Source organism: Schistocerca gregaria, chromosome X (genome assembly GCF_023897955.1).
Source record: "Schistocerca gregaria isolate iqSchGreg1 chromosome X, iqSchGreg1.2, whole genome shotgun sequence".
NCBI classification, from domain to species: domain Eukaryota; kingdom Metazoa; phylum Arthropoda; class Insecta; order Orthoptera; family Acrididae; genus Schistocerca; species Schistocerca gregaria.
Genome location: NC_064931.1, coordinates 800785931 through 800803801, shown reverse-complemented (window position 1 = coordinate 800803801; position 17871 = coordinate 800785931). Strand labels below are relative to the sequence as shown.

The window sequence follows — 17871 nt, the reverse complement described above, 5'->3', positions numbered from 1 at the left end:
ACGGAAAATCGCTTCGTCTTACTTATTGCTCCCCAATAAAATTGTAGCTCCTTCTGGAAAGAATCTTAATTTTAGTACTGAAAATCACCTACTTACCGATATCGAGCCGTTACAAAATAAAAAAGATTCCTAAAATTTCCATACTGTGTTGAGGCTGTTGCCAGAGATACTAGACTATGCGGTTCAGTTCCCCGTCCGTGGACACAGATTTCATTTTTCTCAATTTCCCTAAAGTTCTTAAGGCAAATAATGGTACAGTTCATTTAGAAGAGCACTTCCCATTTTCTTCCTCGTATCTCTGCAATCGGAACTTGTGCTCCGTCTCTAATGACCGTTATCTTCCTTCATTCTTTCGTGCTCAAAATTCTGTACACTACCTCAATCTGTCCGTGACGCAGAGAGGAGTTCAGTATACAGCAATAAATTTTTTTGATAATTTACGTAACAACATAAAATGTCTGACAGATAACGAAGCAAGTTTGAAATCTAATTTAAAATCATTTTTCCAGGACGGCTCCATCTATCCCATAGACAAATTTCTGCTTGAAAACTGGTAGAAAAAAACCTTGCTTTTAAATTTAATGACATGAATAGGAGTAAAATAATAATAGTCCGCAGCTCGTGGCCGTGCGGTATCGTTCTCGCTTCCCGCGCCGGGATCCCGGGTTCGATTCCCGGCGGGGTCAGGGATTTTCTCTGCCTCGTGATGACTGGGTGTTGTGTGCTGTCCTTAGTTTAGTTAGGTTTAAGTAGTTCTAAGTTCTAGGGGGCTGATGACCATAGATGTTAAGTCCCATAGTGTTCAGAGCCATTTGAACCATTTAAGATAATAATGTGTTCATTACTTAACAGTTATCATGTATACATATCCTGTACACTGACTCGTTCCACATCGTTTCGATAAAATAATCGTTCACATGATCTATGGAACATAACTAAGTCAAATCAGTGAAGCTTGTAGTATGTTTATAAATTAAGTGATTGCACTTTCGAGTACGCCCGACGTGATCTGTAGAGTGTGCCGGGAGGAATGGTCAATATGCATGGATTTGACGGGAACGATTATTCGAAGCAAAGACGTCTAGTAAACATGGACTCTAAAATGCATACCTTACGAGCTATGACCGCTCCATCTTCGACGCTGTCACACTAATCTCTCCTGGTACAAGCTCTTTTCTTTCGGTATTTGAGAAGGAGGTAGTACGGACCAAAACAAGAAGAACTGTCTAGTAAATATGGCCTCTAAAAAGCATACCTTACGAGCTATGAGCACATATTCAATAGAAGAAATGTGTTGCACAGTAGCGAAGATGAACAAGTGCTAATGCCTCTTAAGTGTATCCACGTTTATTGGACATTTTTTCTTGTTTTGCTTCATACTGACACCTCTCAAAATGTGGAGAGCAAAGACCTTGCAGTATAAGAGATTTGTTTCACGGTATCGAAGATGAAGAAGTGCTCATAGCTCTTAAAGGTACGTATTTTATAACCCACGTTTACCGAATTTTTTTGCTTCGAATGATCGTTACTATCGTATCCCCGAATACTGACCATTCCTCCAGGGACACACTGTGGACCAAGCGAATGCTTCTTCTATGGTGACTTTACTGTCTACACAACGTTAAGCCCCTACGAAGAAAGACAAAAAATGCATGGTGTGTGATGTCAATATTGCTCTGAAATCCGAGCTCATTTCGTATGTCTTCACTCTTTTCATGATCAAGCAGTAATAATCCGATAGGTGTAGTAAAAACTTCATTTCAGTAGCCCCTATTTGTTTTACTTGGGCCGATATATGAGTCTAGAGATCACTCACGTACAGCAATTATGGTACCACAGTTAAATTCTACAGCTTAAGTAGAGCCTCCTTTCTTACTTTTTGTTGTGCCGTTTGTTGTGCTGTTCCCATGGAACACCTAAATCTGTTAAGTTTGATATGCTAATTAAAGCCCACGTTCGTAAACACCGAGCTTGCTCGCTGATTGTTTTTTTCTGGTTGAGTTTGACCGTAACGAGTACAACAAACATACAGATTATTAAACAGTTCCTTACAGTAAATTCGGGATAAATAACAATGAAGTCAACAAACTATTTGTAAAGTCCCCTTTTTGAATACTATTTAAAGTACGTTTAAGACATATCTCTGCTTTTTAATGTACGAGAAGTTGTCTTGCGGATCCGTGAGTTTTCTTTTTTATTTACTGTTAAATAATTCCAGTTGCTTTGATGTGTTAGCAATGTTCCAGCAGCCCAAACCTGCTATGAACACATTTCGATCTACCCAGAACCTTGTGATAAATTTGATAGTCACACGGTAAAATCAAGGATACTTCTATGTCACAATTCTTCTGTCGTTATATATCATTCAAATGCAAATACAGAAGCAAGAGCGTAACTCTGCGTGGGTTTTCTTAATTCATACGTGTTTGGTATTTTTAATAACCTACTGTGGCCCTTTATGAAATACAAATGTTACAGTATGTTTCTTTCCTTACATACTGTAATAGTTATCGCACTGAGGAAAAATTTTATTCTAACCCCAATTCTGTCAACATATGTCTGGAGAATATTCCTTCCTTGTATAAACAGCAAAAATTGCTGCCTGTACAGTCATTTTTTAATCTGTTTCAAAGACAGTGCCTTCTGCTGAAAGAAGAAACTGCAGTACTCCGAGAAGCATTTGTTACTATTGAGTGCTAGTGGCACTGTGATAAAATAACGTTTTTTCACCCCCTCTGTGCTGAGCCAGAGTTTTCATGTAGCCTCTGTATAATGCAATGCCCGGGACACAGCTTCGCTTCGTACGCAATCCTCGGGCTGCACACTGACGCCAAAACAGCTGTTTTCCTGGCGTTATGAAACAACTTGTTATGGCACAGTCAGCACGCGGAGCGTTTCCGCTCCATCTTGTAACTGTGCTCTCATCGTTTCAGTAACATTCTTCAAGGTAACGCGATGGAGTCCTGCATTTTTTTTATAACTTATCCTTAAAACAATATTTCGTAGCTTGTGTTCTTTCATTGTTCTTCCTTGTGGTCTCCATTACATAACAGGAAGTGAGTTTCAATAACAGTGAGAGTCCTCCCTGTATATCAGCTCTACGATTGCTTTGTGATAGAACGATTCACTAGAAAAATACTTTCAGACTAGAACTCGAGTTTCCAAAATCTTTTACTCACTCTGTATACCTTAGAGCAGTTATCAGTCAATAAAGTATTACTTCATCATTGCTGCCAACGCTGATAGCCTGTCATTGACATTGTTCGGTTTAACCTGTGCACTTTCATTCTTCAGTGTATTGGAATTTTATAAGTATTTCATGTCCCATTTTATCCTTAACTGTTGGTCTGAAGAAAGTTATTTAACAGAAACGACTCACCAAGTACTAACAAAAGATGACTTGAATTGTTTCGAGATTAGTTTTTTGATAATCAGTTGCTGTAATTCCGTAGCCGTAATGCCTAAAATTATTAGATTTTGTTTGTCCGTTAAGTGATAGGCACATAGGTTACAAACTCCAGTCATTGTTTCCTTGTTCGTTCCTTAAAATCGTCGCGACCGTCTTGAGCTCCGATGAACTGAAATCCAAAATTCCTATTCGCCACCTGCTGTCAGAGAACAGCTTCTCCTTGAGCCTTAATAGACTTGTAACTTCACTTCCCGCATAACCCGGGAAACGGAATGATGCTTTAAAAATGGTCGCCATTGGAAAGCTACCATCAGAGCACGAACACAATTACATGTACGATGAGGATAAAGTCCATCGTCAACACCTGTAAGAAACTTAGATGACTTAACAGTGCTGAGTAATTCAAACAGTGCTGCAAAGACAGAGAACTTCAGTGACTGGGAAGGAATATAAAGAGTTCCATGTTAGGTCGACTCATATTACTTTTACATGTGAATGACCTTTCAGTTTACGTACATCAAGCAGAGTTAGTACTTTTTGCAGACGTTACAAACGGTATAGTAAATCCAAAAGGTTTTATTTTTCTGATGATCCGTCTTTCTCAAGATCCTCTGGTCTGTCCAATTTGTACTTCAGTGTTATTCTTACTTAGTATAATTAATTGTTATTCGCTTCATAATTTGACGTTTCATTATCGTGTGGCAGTGTTCCAGTGGTCGATTAAATTAAAGAAAAATAACTCAGTAACGATTGTCGTGCTTAGCAAGGCATTACTTGTGACGACACATTTGTTTTGTGCAGGATGATGGCATGATGGATCATGAAACAGACGGTGACGGCGCAATCAACCTGTCTACGTCGCAGCGACCGTCTGCGGCTACAACACCTAACGGCAGCGTCGAGTACGACGACCACGACCAGGTCAGCTTCTGTCGTAGTCATTCCTGTAGCAAGCAAACACGAAAAAAGGAAAGCCAGCTTGTGATGCTAATGTGAGTCGGTATGCGCAGTCAGTTTTTCGCTTGTTGAATGAAAGCGTGACATACTGTCAAACGGTAAAACCTGCAACAACTAAATTATTAAACTTTTTTGTCTCATTTTAACGACAGTGACAACGAGTCTCGTTCTGTTACTGAACATCTTTGACAGGACTCAACACCTTGAACGATTCTACAAATGTTGAGTTCGTTCCGAAGATGTTCTGAAATTGAACGGAGCGGGTTTTTATTTCAGAAAACATGCGAAGGTACTTTTTAATTTTTCGCTGTTTTTTATACGTAAGTGCATATACCTCCTTAAAGCAGTTTTCAATGATGTTGATGTACCTATCGTTATCACCAAGAGCCGTATCAACGCTTTTATAGAGTAGGCAAAAAGTACGTTCCATGTAGATATGTTACCCATTTTTTTTCTATCCACGCTTGACTTACAAGTTTCAGTAATTTGAAACTGGAACTGTAGTATTATCTGTGGAAAAAAAATTTGTGCGACGAATCCGATAAGGTAATAAATAGCACGTCATTCGCTTGTTTCACTTCCTTGAAATAGACTGGTCACGAGTATCTTAAGTTTTCATTTGATAATCAAATATTCACGCCGAGACTGAGAAAGTGACGTCAAGTGTGAGTGATATAATGTGAGTAGCTGGTGGGGTTCGTGAGCAAAGCACAGCATCTTGCCGGCAACTTGTCTTAATGGCAGCTGCCTCCCCGCGACAGTCAACACCTTTCGCAACCTCCCTCAAAGTGGCCTGTTTACCGCCCGGCCGGGGTGTTTTCTAGGTTACTCTGCTAGCTGTTTATGTCACACTCCTCCTCCCCTCGGGGTCAACAACAATGCACCACTGTCAATAGATGTCAGTCGTTTTTCTTTTTAGCTTTCGAATTCTGCCACTGTCGGTTAGGTGTACACGGACTTCCTATGAGTTTCTAAAATCGTTGTCCTCCCATTTATATGATATTCTCTTTCAGTTTATGTACTTTATTGAGAAAAGAAAGTTTAGAAAAGAGGTTTACTTTGACGAGAACTGAGTCATACTTGTACAACTAATTTATGTACGGAAGCGAAGAGGTAGTACGATTGGATTTTTCTGATCATAAGGCACTGTAATTTCAAGACCTTACACACAGGAAACAGGGTATTTTGTAGCTTAAATCAAATACTGTATAGAGTTAATGAATTTGCAAGTTAACTTCGACAGATAAGCCTTCCAGTGGCGTGTAGTTGTGGATCCCGGTTACCTCTGCCTTGTTTAATATTGAGGTGAATAAATATGTTGTGGTTGCCCTTCGCCAAAATAACAAAAGAAAATTTAATTTTTATGTTGAACTCTGTTGATAATTATTGTGTACGGAAATATCACTAAAGGAGATTTCATGAATGTGAGACGTCGAATGCAGATAATCACTCGAAGGAAGAAAAGAATGGCTCTGAACACTATGGGACTTAAGAAAAGAATGAAGGACGATTAGGTCTTAGGGTCCCAACGGCGCCGAGGTCTCAGGAGACGGCTAACCGCTTCATTTAGTCTGTATAGTTTCTATAATGAATTTCAGTGAACCATTGTTAGAATAACTATAGGATTGGTGTCTCACACAACGTATTCACACTTATCGACTACAAGATGCTGTGGAAAGTATAATTTACAATCAAGATCACTTTCATAATTTTTTGAGAGTTAATTACTCCATTTTTGTGGTTCTCTTTTATAATACCAAGAGTATTTTAAATCCCTTTCCGGTTATGTTTTAAAGAGTTAATTATTTTAAATGATACATCGAGCCTATTTCAAGCTGAATAATTTACTCCAAAATATGACTGGCTTTACAGTAACAAAATGAAAAATATTTTAAAAAAATAAAAAATTAGTTTCAGTCTTGAGTGTATGTAATCTCCAGACGCTCAGCAGCTCGTTATCTTTCCGAGATAAATATTTAACTTTGTTCAATGAGACCTCTACAGGTTTTATACGAACACACCGAGGCTACACAACAGTATACGGGATATTTCACAATTCCTATTACACACTTATAGGGGCTGTAGAGGAGACTTGGTAGATAGAGTTTTGTTAAGGGACCCGTGTCCGGAAATGTACCATTTGGATATAACATAAGTTTGAAGATTGGATCACTTTCAAATCACCCGCTCCACGTTACACACGCAAACTGAGAAGAGGGCGCTGTTATTATGTCATCACGTACCATTTTCGTCTGACCACAGCAATAGCTGCGAGAAACTGGTACGCTCGCAACTACGAGGCTTGATTGCGGTGCTCCACGGACTCGTTGCTCTCTCAACTTTGAAGAGGACGACGTTCGTCGATTTATCCGCCGGCGACTACTCGAAACATTGCTCCTGTAGAGCACAAAGTTCACAGCTCACTGTTTCTGCAGTGTGCGTACCGTAAAGCGGGGCATTTCCAACTTATCCGATCTTCAAACTTATTTTGCATCTAAACGATACTTTTCCGGACATGGGTTCCTTATCAAAACTTTATCTAATACGTCTCCTCTACAATCGCTAGAAGCCTGTAACAGGAATTGTAAAACACGCTGTCTAATAAAGGGGATCTGTGATCACAAGCTGTTACGTCCTCATGTAGACTATCTGCGATTGAAAAACTAAGTTTTGAAAACGAGAACTCTGCTTTCAGATCCGTAATGCAAAAGAAATATTAGCAGTAATATCGACATATCTCTCGGTAGTATTTGTACTAGCGTAATATCGCTAACTCAAACGAAGAAAAATCGTAGATGTCATCTGCAACAGTAAATATCGTGCGACAATTCGAGCAACAAACAGTTCATTTTCCTTGTTCACACAGTTACTCATTAACAGATTGAAAAGAAGCTGGTTGTGTATTTGAAATTCAACGAATTGAATTAGTTCTAATTTGTCTCAAACATAGAAGAAACCATTTTATTAGCTGGATATTTTTCACAACGCTGTAGCCATTTCTTTCTCCCTTTACAACACATTTTCGTTCTTTGTCTTGGTTTTTGTGACTGCTCTCCCGGCAAATTTTGTTACGTGAATATTTCTACGTTCCTAAATTAACACTTTGTTGTGGGATAGTCCCGTCTAATGTTTCTGAAGAATTTGCAATGACCAGACTATAACCCAGCCTCTGTTTGCTGTGGGGCATACAATTTTATGTTGTATAAACCACATCGAAGTACCTGATGATTATGGCACTCATTTTGGAAAACGAGTGGTGACATTGATGACGCTCAGCTGCTTCGCATTATTGAATATTATGGTCAGAGTTATGATCAATATAGCGTTTTTGTCATATTCATAAAATCATTTTAAGAGTTGATATGATAGTCTACGGAATATTATAAATTAAAACAAATCATTATTTCTGTGAAGCTGTGTGTTTTGGAGCATGAAAAGCAGTTATCTAGGAATAGTATACGTGTGACTGTAATAATTAACACGAATTAGAACGTGACGGGAAAATTCTGCGTTTATATGAGGCTCCCACAACCAGATTTCGTATACCGATTTTACAATACCGCTTCTGGTTGCTCATGTAAACAGTCCAATATCGATTGGGGAAGTGCGGTTCTAGCTGCCGAATTTCCTTTTCAACAATCGATTTTTGCTCCCATGTAAACGCACAACCGTTTTTGCCACGTGCCTGGGCTGTCAGTTTACGTCTTGTTTTTAAAAATTCTGGACAGAGTGACTTTTTGTGCAGTGAAAGATATTTCATTGAAGAGAGGCCGCCATTGTGCTGTCTAAATCAGAAACCGGAAAAAGCTGTTTCCGAAACTCGGTTTTCATCTTCCAGGAGTTGTGTCTCCTGTAAACGTAGCAAAAGAAAAGTCATCAAAAACTGAAAGGATTGTAGTGAGATGAGAACTGTATATCAACTACTCCTGTGGAACAACTCAGGCAGCTTGTAAGCACATGTTGCAGAAATGAACAGCCAAGTACAGGTATATGTCTCACACCTACAAACATACTATTACAACTCCTTTTCTTGTGAAAACTCCCTCATGTCGAAAATAATCCATTGCTTCCATGTTTTTGCATTTAGTACTTTGTCACACCGATTGATATCTCTTATTTCTGGAGAGTGCGGAAGTATGTACAGTTTAAAGTTTTAGTCGACACTGGGGCTATTAGGAGTGAAGTGTTACCTCATGAATCCTCCCAGCAATCAGGAAAAGCACTAAACTCGTGAATCGATTTATCCGAACGGGGATCGGAATAATAATAATAATAATAATAATAATAATAATAATATTTATTTATCCTATGATCATTTAGTACTACTACATAAGTGACTTTTAAAAAGGTATATAATACACAGGATGTCGATCATAGCACATGGAAACAAATTTGTGTGTCTTAATTATGTAATACAGAAAATCTTATATTCTAAAGCTTCCACACGTCTCATATCCCCTAGCACACACACACACACACACACACACACACACACACACACACACACACACAGAGAGAGAGAGAGAGAGAGAGGGGGGGGGGAGAGAGGGAGAGAGAGAGACTAGATTCCATCCACGCCACTTCACACATTCAGCTTCAATCACACTATCCTTGTTGTTCCTTCGCAGGATCACTTCGACAGCTTCCTGGTACCCGAATGCACTGACACAATCAAAACAGAGAAGCAGCAGCAAAATCATTATTTATATGAAAGATATAGTTAACGCATCACATCACATATATTCTTGAATATAATGGATGATCAGCGTCAATGCGTGTAATTTATGTATTCCTCATTTCTACCGAAACTATTAGATCGTTTTCAAATCTTTCTCAAATAAACCTAATATTATGCTCTGTGATTCTGTATGCAACGCACTGAAGATTATTTCAGATTGATACTGGGTACTTTTCCGATACAGCGTCTATGAATATTTTACATAAAAATCATTCCTACTTGTAGCTTCATGATTAAGAACTTAATTGTTTAATGGTTTTGTGAACGTGGCATGAAGGAGGATGTGAACCACTTATTCTTTGATTTGCAACAATCGATGACAACAATCCGCAACATTGTTTTGGCGTCTCGTGGCGTGAAAATGTTCTCTTCTAACATCTGTCCTAACACTCCTGGCGACAGGAAACTATACAGTATATAAGGAATTCTTTCTCTGGAGGGTTTCAAGGTTGGATTTCCTAGCTGCTGCTGAATCTTGCTAGCCTGTACTCCAGTAGCGACCGAGCAGCGCTGATGCAGGGCAGTATTGTCGCTGCTGCAGTACTAGTTATTCTTTGTGTTTTACTGCCCCTGTTAATACATATCGATAAAACGAATATCGCACTAGACTAATTTTGGGCCACTCTATCGAATGGGAACATAAAATTGGTCTTTAAAAATAATTTTGTTTATAATGGGAAGCAAACCTATGCTTTCCGTCTATACCGGGCGTCGCATGAATGACATGATGAGCAGTATTCGTCTGGGATGACTGCAACTACACACCACAAAACCTAAATTGCAAATATCTGCCGAAGCACCATAGAAAATGCGCCTGACGTCTCTTAGGAGGGACACCCTGTATATAACAAATAATTTAAAACCCTAAAAAAACCTGTAGGTAAGCCATTATTGCTCCTTTTTTTAATTTTAAAGGATGGTTTGCAAAACTTGCGTTGTCGTACAATAGCACGCCATACCATAACTGTGTTTGCACATCTGCATAAGTACGTAATACAATTTCAGTACTTCCTAAGCATTCTTAAGACACAGTATTTACCCATCTTTTGTTCAGATGACGAGTGAGCACTATTTTAGAAGAGAACACGCCACCGGACGAGATAGGCCCGCGAAATAATTAAGCAGGCACGCTCGTATTTGCTGCACTCTCGTAGTGGAAGGCAGCATCTGCAGTGGAGCGCAGCGCCGCAGGCCGTCAGCGGCGGCCGGTCGCATTAAAATGATAGCGCCGCGCGGGGCTTGTTGTGTGACCACTGCTTGAAAGACGGCTGCTCAATAATGCACGCGCTCTGATTAGAGTTGCAGGCCGCAACTTGCCTTGTCTTGTCGCCGTCTTGCAACTTACTTCCCTCCTCTGCGTATTCAATTAATGCGCTTAGGCAGGACCCTCCCCGTTGCCGGTTCTCACGTCCTTCGGCCTTACACTTACCATGCTCTCTCTAGTCACTACGCTCCCGGTAAAATGCGGCACATGCTCCGCGAAGACTCAGCAATCAGCGGTCTCGGTAGCGGACCTCAGCTCTGTATTGCAAATCGTTTCTACATTACTTTTGTAGTCAGTACGTCAAATCAAGAATTCATTATCAATTTTTCAAAGCAGTTCAATGCAACTGTAAAAAATTCTCGAAAAATAGACTTTGAAGTTTTCTGAGCGTCTTTAAAGACCTAAAGGAAGGACTTTTTTCTTCAGGCTCTGTGGTAGAATGCTCGCCTCTCAGACAGGGATCCCGGGGTTCGGTTCCAGGCCAACGCAAAGTTTAAACAAAGATGCATGTTCTATGAGCATTTCTGTGAATTTTAAAACACATAAAGATGGGAGAATATCAGCAGCGGTCGAGATTGGTAATCGATGGGTCCCTAGGTCGAGTGTCGTTGCAGTCATTATTTTCTTCGGTTTTTCTGTTCAGTTCGAATACTGGCATCACTTAAATAAAAAGTTCTTTAAATAAATGCTAATTAACATATATTTAATTGTAATTTTATGAAAAATTCGTATCTTCTAATTTCTAATTACATATTACACAAAAATCCAATTTTCATTGCAAATGTAAATTCCTAATTACCGATATTTTATAAAAGAATGTTAATAACGATTGTTTACGTAAGTAAATCACAATTTTTTCATTCTTATTTATTTTATGATTCACGGAAATGGCTGTAAAACCTGCCCCTTTGTTTAAAAACTACCACAGCTGGAACCTGAACGGGGGGCACCTTCCTGGTTGGCCCACCACAGAGCAACGCGGTTCCTTGAAAAACGATCTTGCTTTACCTTATTAAGGAAGCTCGGAAAACTTGGAAGTCGATTTTCTCGAGAATTTTTGCGACTTGCATGGAATTTCTTTGGCAGATTGACATTTGCGTTGAGAAATTCACGCACCAATATATATATATATATATATATATTCCCGTGTGGTCTGTTGTAAGTGATTTTTGGGCTACTGGTGAAGAAAAATCTTTGAGCTACAAACAGATTCTCACGGTTCGTCAGTTGCCTATTTCATATTCCGAAAGAGTTTTAAAACTTCAGGGACTCGTTGGTGGAATCGTAACACGTCGGTATAGCCAACTTGAAAGAAGAATGGAGACGCTCGGGGAACGTAAATGGGAATCTTTGGAAGAAAACTGACGTCCTTCTCACGAAACATTTTTAAGTAAATTCAGAGAACCGATATTCGAAGAATATTGTCCAACGATTCTTCTGGCACAACCGTCTGGGTCATGACGAAAAGGAAAGCTAGATCCGAGTCGTATAGATAGTCATTTTTTCCTCGCTCAATACGCGAATAAAATAGGACAGAAAATCGCTAACTACCATTCGCAGCGCACTGTATAGTGGCTTGCGGAACACATATCTGGATGTAGACCGGAAACAAAGATATAATTTAGTATTATCTATCCTTCAGTTTGAAGTCTTATTCTGTGGGCTACTTTTATGAAAATTGATACGTCAGTGCCCAAACACAAGAAACGCATGTAATGTCAGTCACACTGCCTATTTCAGAAATAATAAAAGTGGCAAAACTGATATTAATTTCGCCTTCGGAGTCAAATGTATTCAAATCTCTATTCAAAGATAGTTTCGGCAGTGAAGACGAAGCAAACGTTTGATGTCAGTATTCACATTTTGCCGTTGTTATTATAACTGTTGTTTGGTCTGGCGTACGTTCATCCTGAGACTTCCATTTAAAAATACCGAGTGTGCGAAGCTGAATTAAAATCATACAGGCAAATTTTTATTTGCGTCAACATTCAGTTATTTCTTTCGAAATCAAAAATGTCTAAAAATACATCGTTCACGGTAATTTGAATGTTACGAAATATACAGAATGTTTCAAAGTCTTTGCACCAAACGTCTAGGAATGATATTACGTCACAGGTGTCTTTTGTTAGAGACAGAATGTTCGCTGGCGCTTCCCCGCGATGCTTCCTTTAGTATACGCGGGCCCTGGCACGTCGAGATTTCATTGAACTAGCAGGTTCTACTGACCAGGTGTGCTACATACGTGCCTGCGCCAGTGAACTGATACACTGATTATCAACAAGAAAGCCGTAACAATGGGTGTCTCTAAGCGGAGAAAGATATTTTGGAAGGGAATGCGGAACTTTAATTTTGCTGGGCGTACCCCTTTTCATGCTGAGCAGACGACTGGATTACAGGCAACACACACATTAGTACTACGTAGGAAATAATTAAACGATGCGAGCAAAAAAAAACTGTTAAATTAACAGAAAGTATGGTGTTACTACCACTGCCTAATTCCTGGTAGCGTTGACTACAGCTGTAAACAGAGGCCTTTGCATTTAATCACTAATTGTAATATTTTCGCTTTTCCAGTGGAGCTCTGATGCCAGATTCTAAAATACAACTCGTCTCAGCTGTATTAAAATCAAGGTATCTGTATTAAAATCATAATGTAAGGCTCTGAAATTGTTTGGGAGGGCCCAGTCGCTTACTGTAGCTAGTTGTTCTGCACGGATAAGCTCTCTTTTGAAACGTCACTAGACCTATGACACGCCTTTGAATTCAAAAGTTTCGGATTCTTCCAGTCATGATAATTGTATGCAGAAAAGTAGTACAAAAAATATACGTACATCAATCAGCATCTGGAAAATTAAGATGACAGATTTTTGTCGTTCTTTTCACCCACACACGTTTCAAAGGTGTTACACAATCATCAATGGGTTCCCTTTATTTTTCTTAATAGCAAGTCACTCCATCTCAGGTAGCCTAAGGGTCCCCACTCGGCCCTCTATAATGTTTATGAAACCTTTACAGGATGTACATATAGGTCTTACATGAAGACATGCAAAATTACAGCTCGATAAGTAGTATGGTGAGGCCACTAGCCATGTTTTTGTAAAGTCCAATTTTTCCGTATCGCGACATATGTGAATAGATCAAGTTCGCTTTAATGTTGCTAATGATCTAAGGGGACTTCATTGCTGAAATTTGATGGTCCTCTTCAACTTTTTAGGTACAACAGCCTATTGCTGAGCATATATCCAATGAACAACATATCACAATTTACTATCCAAAGTAGTTCACAAATCTTGTCATGAAAAATTTGGCACATGTTTTGGCAGCTAGTATCTTACGATACAATGACTTTCTGATGCAGATTTTTTTCCTAATTTGCAGCCAACCAGCATGTTACGAGTAGGTGGCGAAAAATGTTCTGGTGAATTCCAAAATGGCACGGAAACAAAATAAATGAACAGATAAACATTTCTAAAAGCCAAAGTCTGACCAATTTAATTTTTATTTTAAGAAAAAAGACAACTAATAACAACTTTAACAGATTTTACAGTAATTTTCAAATATCGATATTCAAAACGTCCACACATTCTTCGCTCTTAATAGAAGTCACATGTTTTTTGAACCTATTTATTATCTTTGAATTGGTTTGCCTCAAAAATGAAACAAATTTTTCCTAATCAAACAAAATGAGCTGTTTTCAATGATGTAAAGAAGAATAAAATCTGAAACGAGCCTTTTTGAGACATAGCTTTTTGAAAATTATACAAAATTGACGAATGGATTTTTTGAATCGACTTTAATCTTCGATAACTGAGTAAGTATTTGCGAAATCAAGACGCCGCTTGCACAGCCTTATGACATGCTGACTGACTGCAAATGAGGAGAAAATTCCCACCAGAAAGTCGTTCTATCATAAGTTACAAGTGCCAGAACACATAGCAAATTTTGATAACTCTGCCGTACACTCAGCAACTAGGACGTTGTACCTGAAGAGTTGAGCAGAATCATCAGGTTTCAGCAGGGAATTCTCCTTATATATGAGCAATAGTAAAACAAACTTAGTCATTTATTCATATCTGTCACGATATGGAAAACTGGCCTTTATAAGGCATGGCTAGTGGTTTCACCATACTTATTATCAATCTGCATGGATTCATGTAAGACCCACATATAAATCCTGTAAAAATTTCAGGAAAATTGGAGAGGGCTGAGTGGCGATCTTGTTTAAATTTAGACCTCTTGGCATCAAGTGACCCAGCACATCAGCACATATTGTTCGATGTAGTTGCCACCTGCAGTACAGCTGATTTTTTTCACTAGTTTGACATACGAAATTTTTGAGCTCTCCAGTTGTCAAGTATCTATGAAACTGCAATCAGAAACACACAATGTTTCACTGTTTACGAAACATTCAACTGTTCCACCATCTTGTTTTATAGGTATAAGACAGGGTTTTTCAAGACGTTGTCCATTAACATACAGTACCGTGAATAACATTCTAAATATATTTTTTAAATATTTGAAGGTGACGTGTCGTACAGGATTTTTTTTTCTTCTAGGTAACATTCATTTCTTGGTCAACGTCTTCTTCGGTCTTTGCGTAATTCTGATGATTTGTCGATACTAAAATGTTTTGGGAAACAGCTGTCTTACCGTAGTGGGTTATACTGCCAGAGTCAGTTGCAAGATCGGCTCAGAATACAAGTGGAGAATGTGTGTAATGTATAGAACTAGGGGAATATGGGAGTTGCAATATTATCTTCTATCAACTGTCAGTAAAGCTGTTGGACTCTGCAGTGGGTAAGCACCAATTATCCAAAATCAGTGACGTGCCAGAACATTGTTTCTGTGATATATGCACCGAACAATCTGATAGGACATATAATCAGAGAGGAACTGATAAAAAACCTTGAAAGCGAGTAGCTGGATCGGAAATATTTTGTTCCGATCTGACCTCTGTTTCTTTGATGTGAGGTATCGTTATCACCATCAACAGAACGAACAGGGAAATTCTGTGATACCTACGTAGAATATACGTGCTTCGTGGACATATATTACAGTATGTTCATTTATGTAAGATGCAAATGTAGTTAATGCAAGAAAAACAACGCGACGTACAATAAGATGCAAACTGCAATGAGCGTGTGAGTCTTAGAAAAGTTTTACTGTTGTCTACGTTGCGGATTTTTAAGAATAAGAACTTCCGAATACGCCTCACTAACATGACAATTAAAATCGAAACAACAAAAGTGTAACTAAACACCTATGTGTCATGTTAGTAATAAGGTCGACGGACACCAGACTACTACAGCTTTTGCGTCACAGTAAAAATTTCTAAGACTCGGTGTTATTTTAGTAGATTTCGTACAGATGGCAATAGTATGTAAAATACCGGTTCAAGATACTTTACAGCGTGACTTCGAAGATACTGCACAACAAAGAAGAGGGAGAAGTCGGTAATGAGCAGAGTTCCGATCACTCGCTCTGTTCCCCTCGCAGATAAGCGCTCTTTCCCTCCGGGCAACACAGCGCCAAAAGATCCATACGGTTTTGCATTTACTGCTTACGGCCTATAAAAAGTTAACAAGTTTAAATACAGAAAGCTGACTCGACAATAAATGTTTCTGGAGCTGATGAGAAAAACAGTGGGTATGAGGCCTGCAGGGTTATGCTAAATACGTGTGTCGCGCTGCGCGGGGCGCCTACTTCCAATCAGGAGCCGCACACCCCTCGCTCTTCTTCTCCCTTCTTAATTGAAAGAGTTCGCCGAGCCAGATGGTTCCAATATAAAAAATGCCAAGAGATAATCCTTGTATTTTTCTGTATGACGTTTGTTAGACGAACAATAAAGTTGGCCCACCCCAGACAGAGGGTGGCCCGCTCGCAAACATCATTTTTTTTTCCTCCGACTTATTTTCCGAACTCATATTAAGTTTCGAGAGTTTCATTAATGATAGATGTCTTCGATGAACTTTTTGAAAATTAAGATATTTGCACGCCGCTATAATTAGAAATGAAGCCAATTTTTCATCCTTTGTTTTCAGCACTTTTCTTCGCCTTTAATTAGAGGGTGACAAATGCCAGGTGGGCGACGCACCGACGCTGATGCCGGAATTAAAAAGCGCTTTTAAAGATAATTTGATGTGAATTAGGTGACCTTCCCTGTGCACCCTTATTTGTCATATCCTTCAGCGAACTTGACTCGCAGGGAACGCACTGCTCTGCTGTGACATTCGCAATCAGAGTCGTGCGTTTCATCTAAGCTAGACGTCTCATTAAAATATCCGACCGATCTCTAATTTAGCGCCAAACCGATATTGTTTTCCGCCAGTGCGATTTAAAGACTTACGCGTTATTTTAAAGGATGCTCTGGACATAGATATAGGAGCAAGGAATAATAGAAACTAGAATTGTAGGCTGCATTCGCTCTTGTAACTTCCGAGGAAGTTGTTTATTTATTTCCTGCGCGACCATAAGGTGACCTCCTTGAGCTGAACTTGCATTCCTTCTCACTTATAATTCACGAACATATGAAATTGGATGCACGTGTTTCAGCAAGGTAATGCTGTTTATAAAAGTGAGTCACACGAGGATCGATGAAATTCCGTAGACTGTGAGAGGAGCTATATATCACAATATCCGCCCATAGTATCAGTAGGTTTATCATAGGCAAAATGAAACTCGTATTACTAGTCGCAGCGTAAATTCTCGAGAGTCTCTTAACGCGAAGGAGAACTCTTAGGAGCTAAATCAGTGATGCATAAATATATTCATTATTGCCTCTGATATCATTGACTTCAGTTGGTCTCTAAAGAAAGAAAGACAGACACTTCTCAGCTGTCGCTCTTGACATCTTGAACAACAATCAACAACAATAAACAATAAAAAAACAGTAAAGCAATAAACGACGACTGGAGAAAATTATTTAGTTTTTCCAGGTATAAGTAACATCATATCTTACTTTACAAAGAATATTTCTAAAACACTTCAATACAAAGAAACTTATGAAAACTGCTTCAGATCTACATATTTGCAAAAATGTCTACAACATTCTATGACTCATATTAATTTTTAAACAGAAACAGCAACAAGAAACTCTTGTATCATAAACCATTTCCATCACATTATCCGGTCTACATTCCTCAGTTCTTCGTTTGTACTTTTTTATAGTACCTTGCTATGCAGGCGAGGGGAATTATTAGATCCCAGGAAGTACGCAAGGTGAGGAACAAAATGCAGTGTCAAGTTCGTAAAAATATCTCTGAGCTGAAAGACTGCATTCGGCTAAATGTGAAATGAAGATTATTTCTTCACTTCACCTAGAATATTAGATAGAGGAAAAATACAAAAATTGAGGATTTTGTTTCTTTTGAGACGTCAAGTATTGAATCATCACTATAACATATCTCGTTAATGGATTCTTCCGCTGCTGCTTCTTTGTGGAACAGTTTTATGTCTAAAGGTGAAAAGCAAACAAACTGCGTCTTGTTTCACTAATATTTGATT

The 17871-nt window shown here is 38.9% G+C and overlaps 1 protein-coding gene across 15 annotated transcripts in view; it reads left to right on the top strand.

Moving 5' to 3' along the window:
- The window catches only part of LOC126298507 (forkhead box protein P1), a 692749-nt gene that overhangs the window by 360681 nt on the left and 314197 nt on the right, over positions 1-17871 (top strand). For all 15 annotated transcript variants that reach the window (XR_007552614.1, XM_049989851.1, XM_049989850.1 and 12 more), the window contains exon 3: positions 4211-4330. Coding sequence is in view for 14 of the 15 variants with exons in the window: in XM_049989851.1 (XP_049845808.1) it covers positions 4211-4330 (120 nt within the window). In the remaining variant the exon portion in view is untranslated. The remainder of the gene's footprint in view (positions 1-4210; positions 4331-17871) is intronic.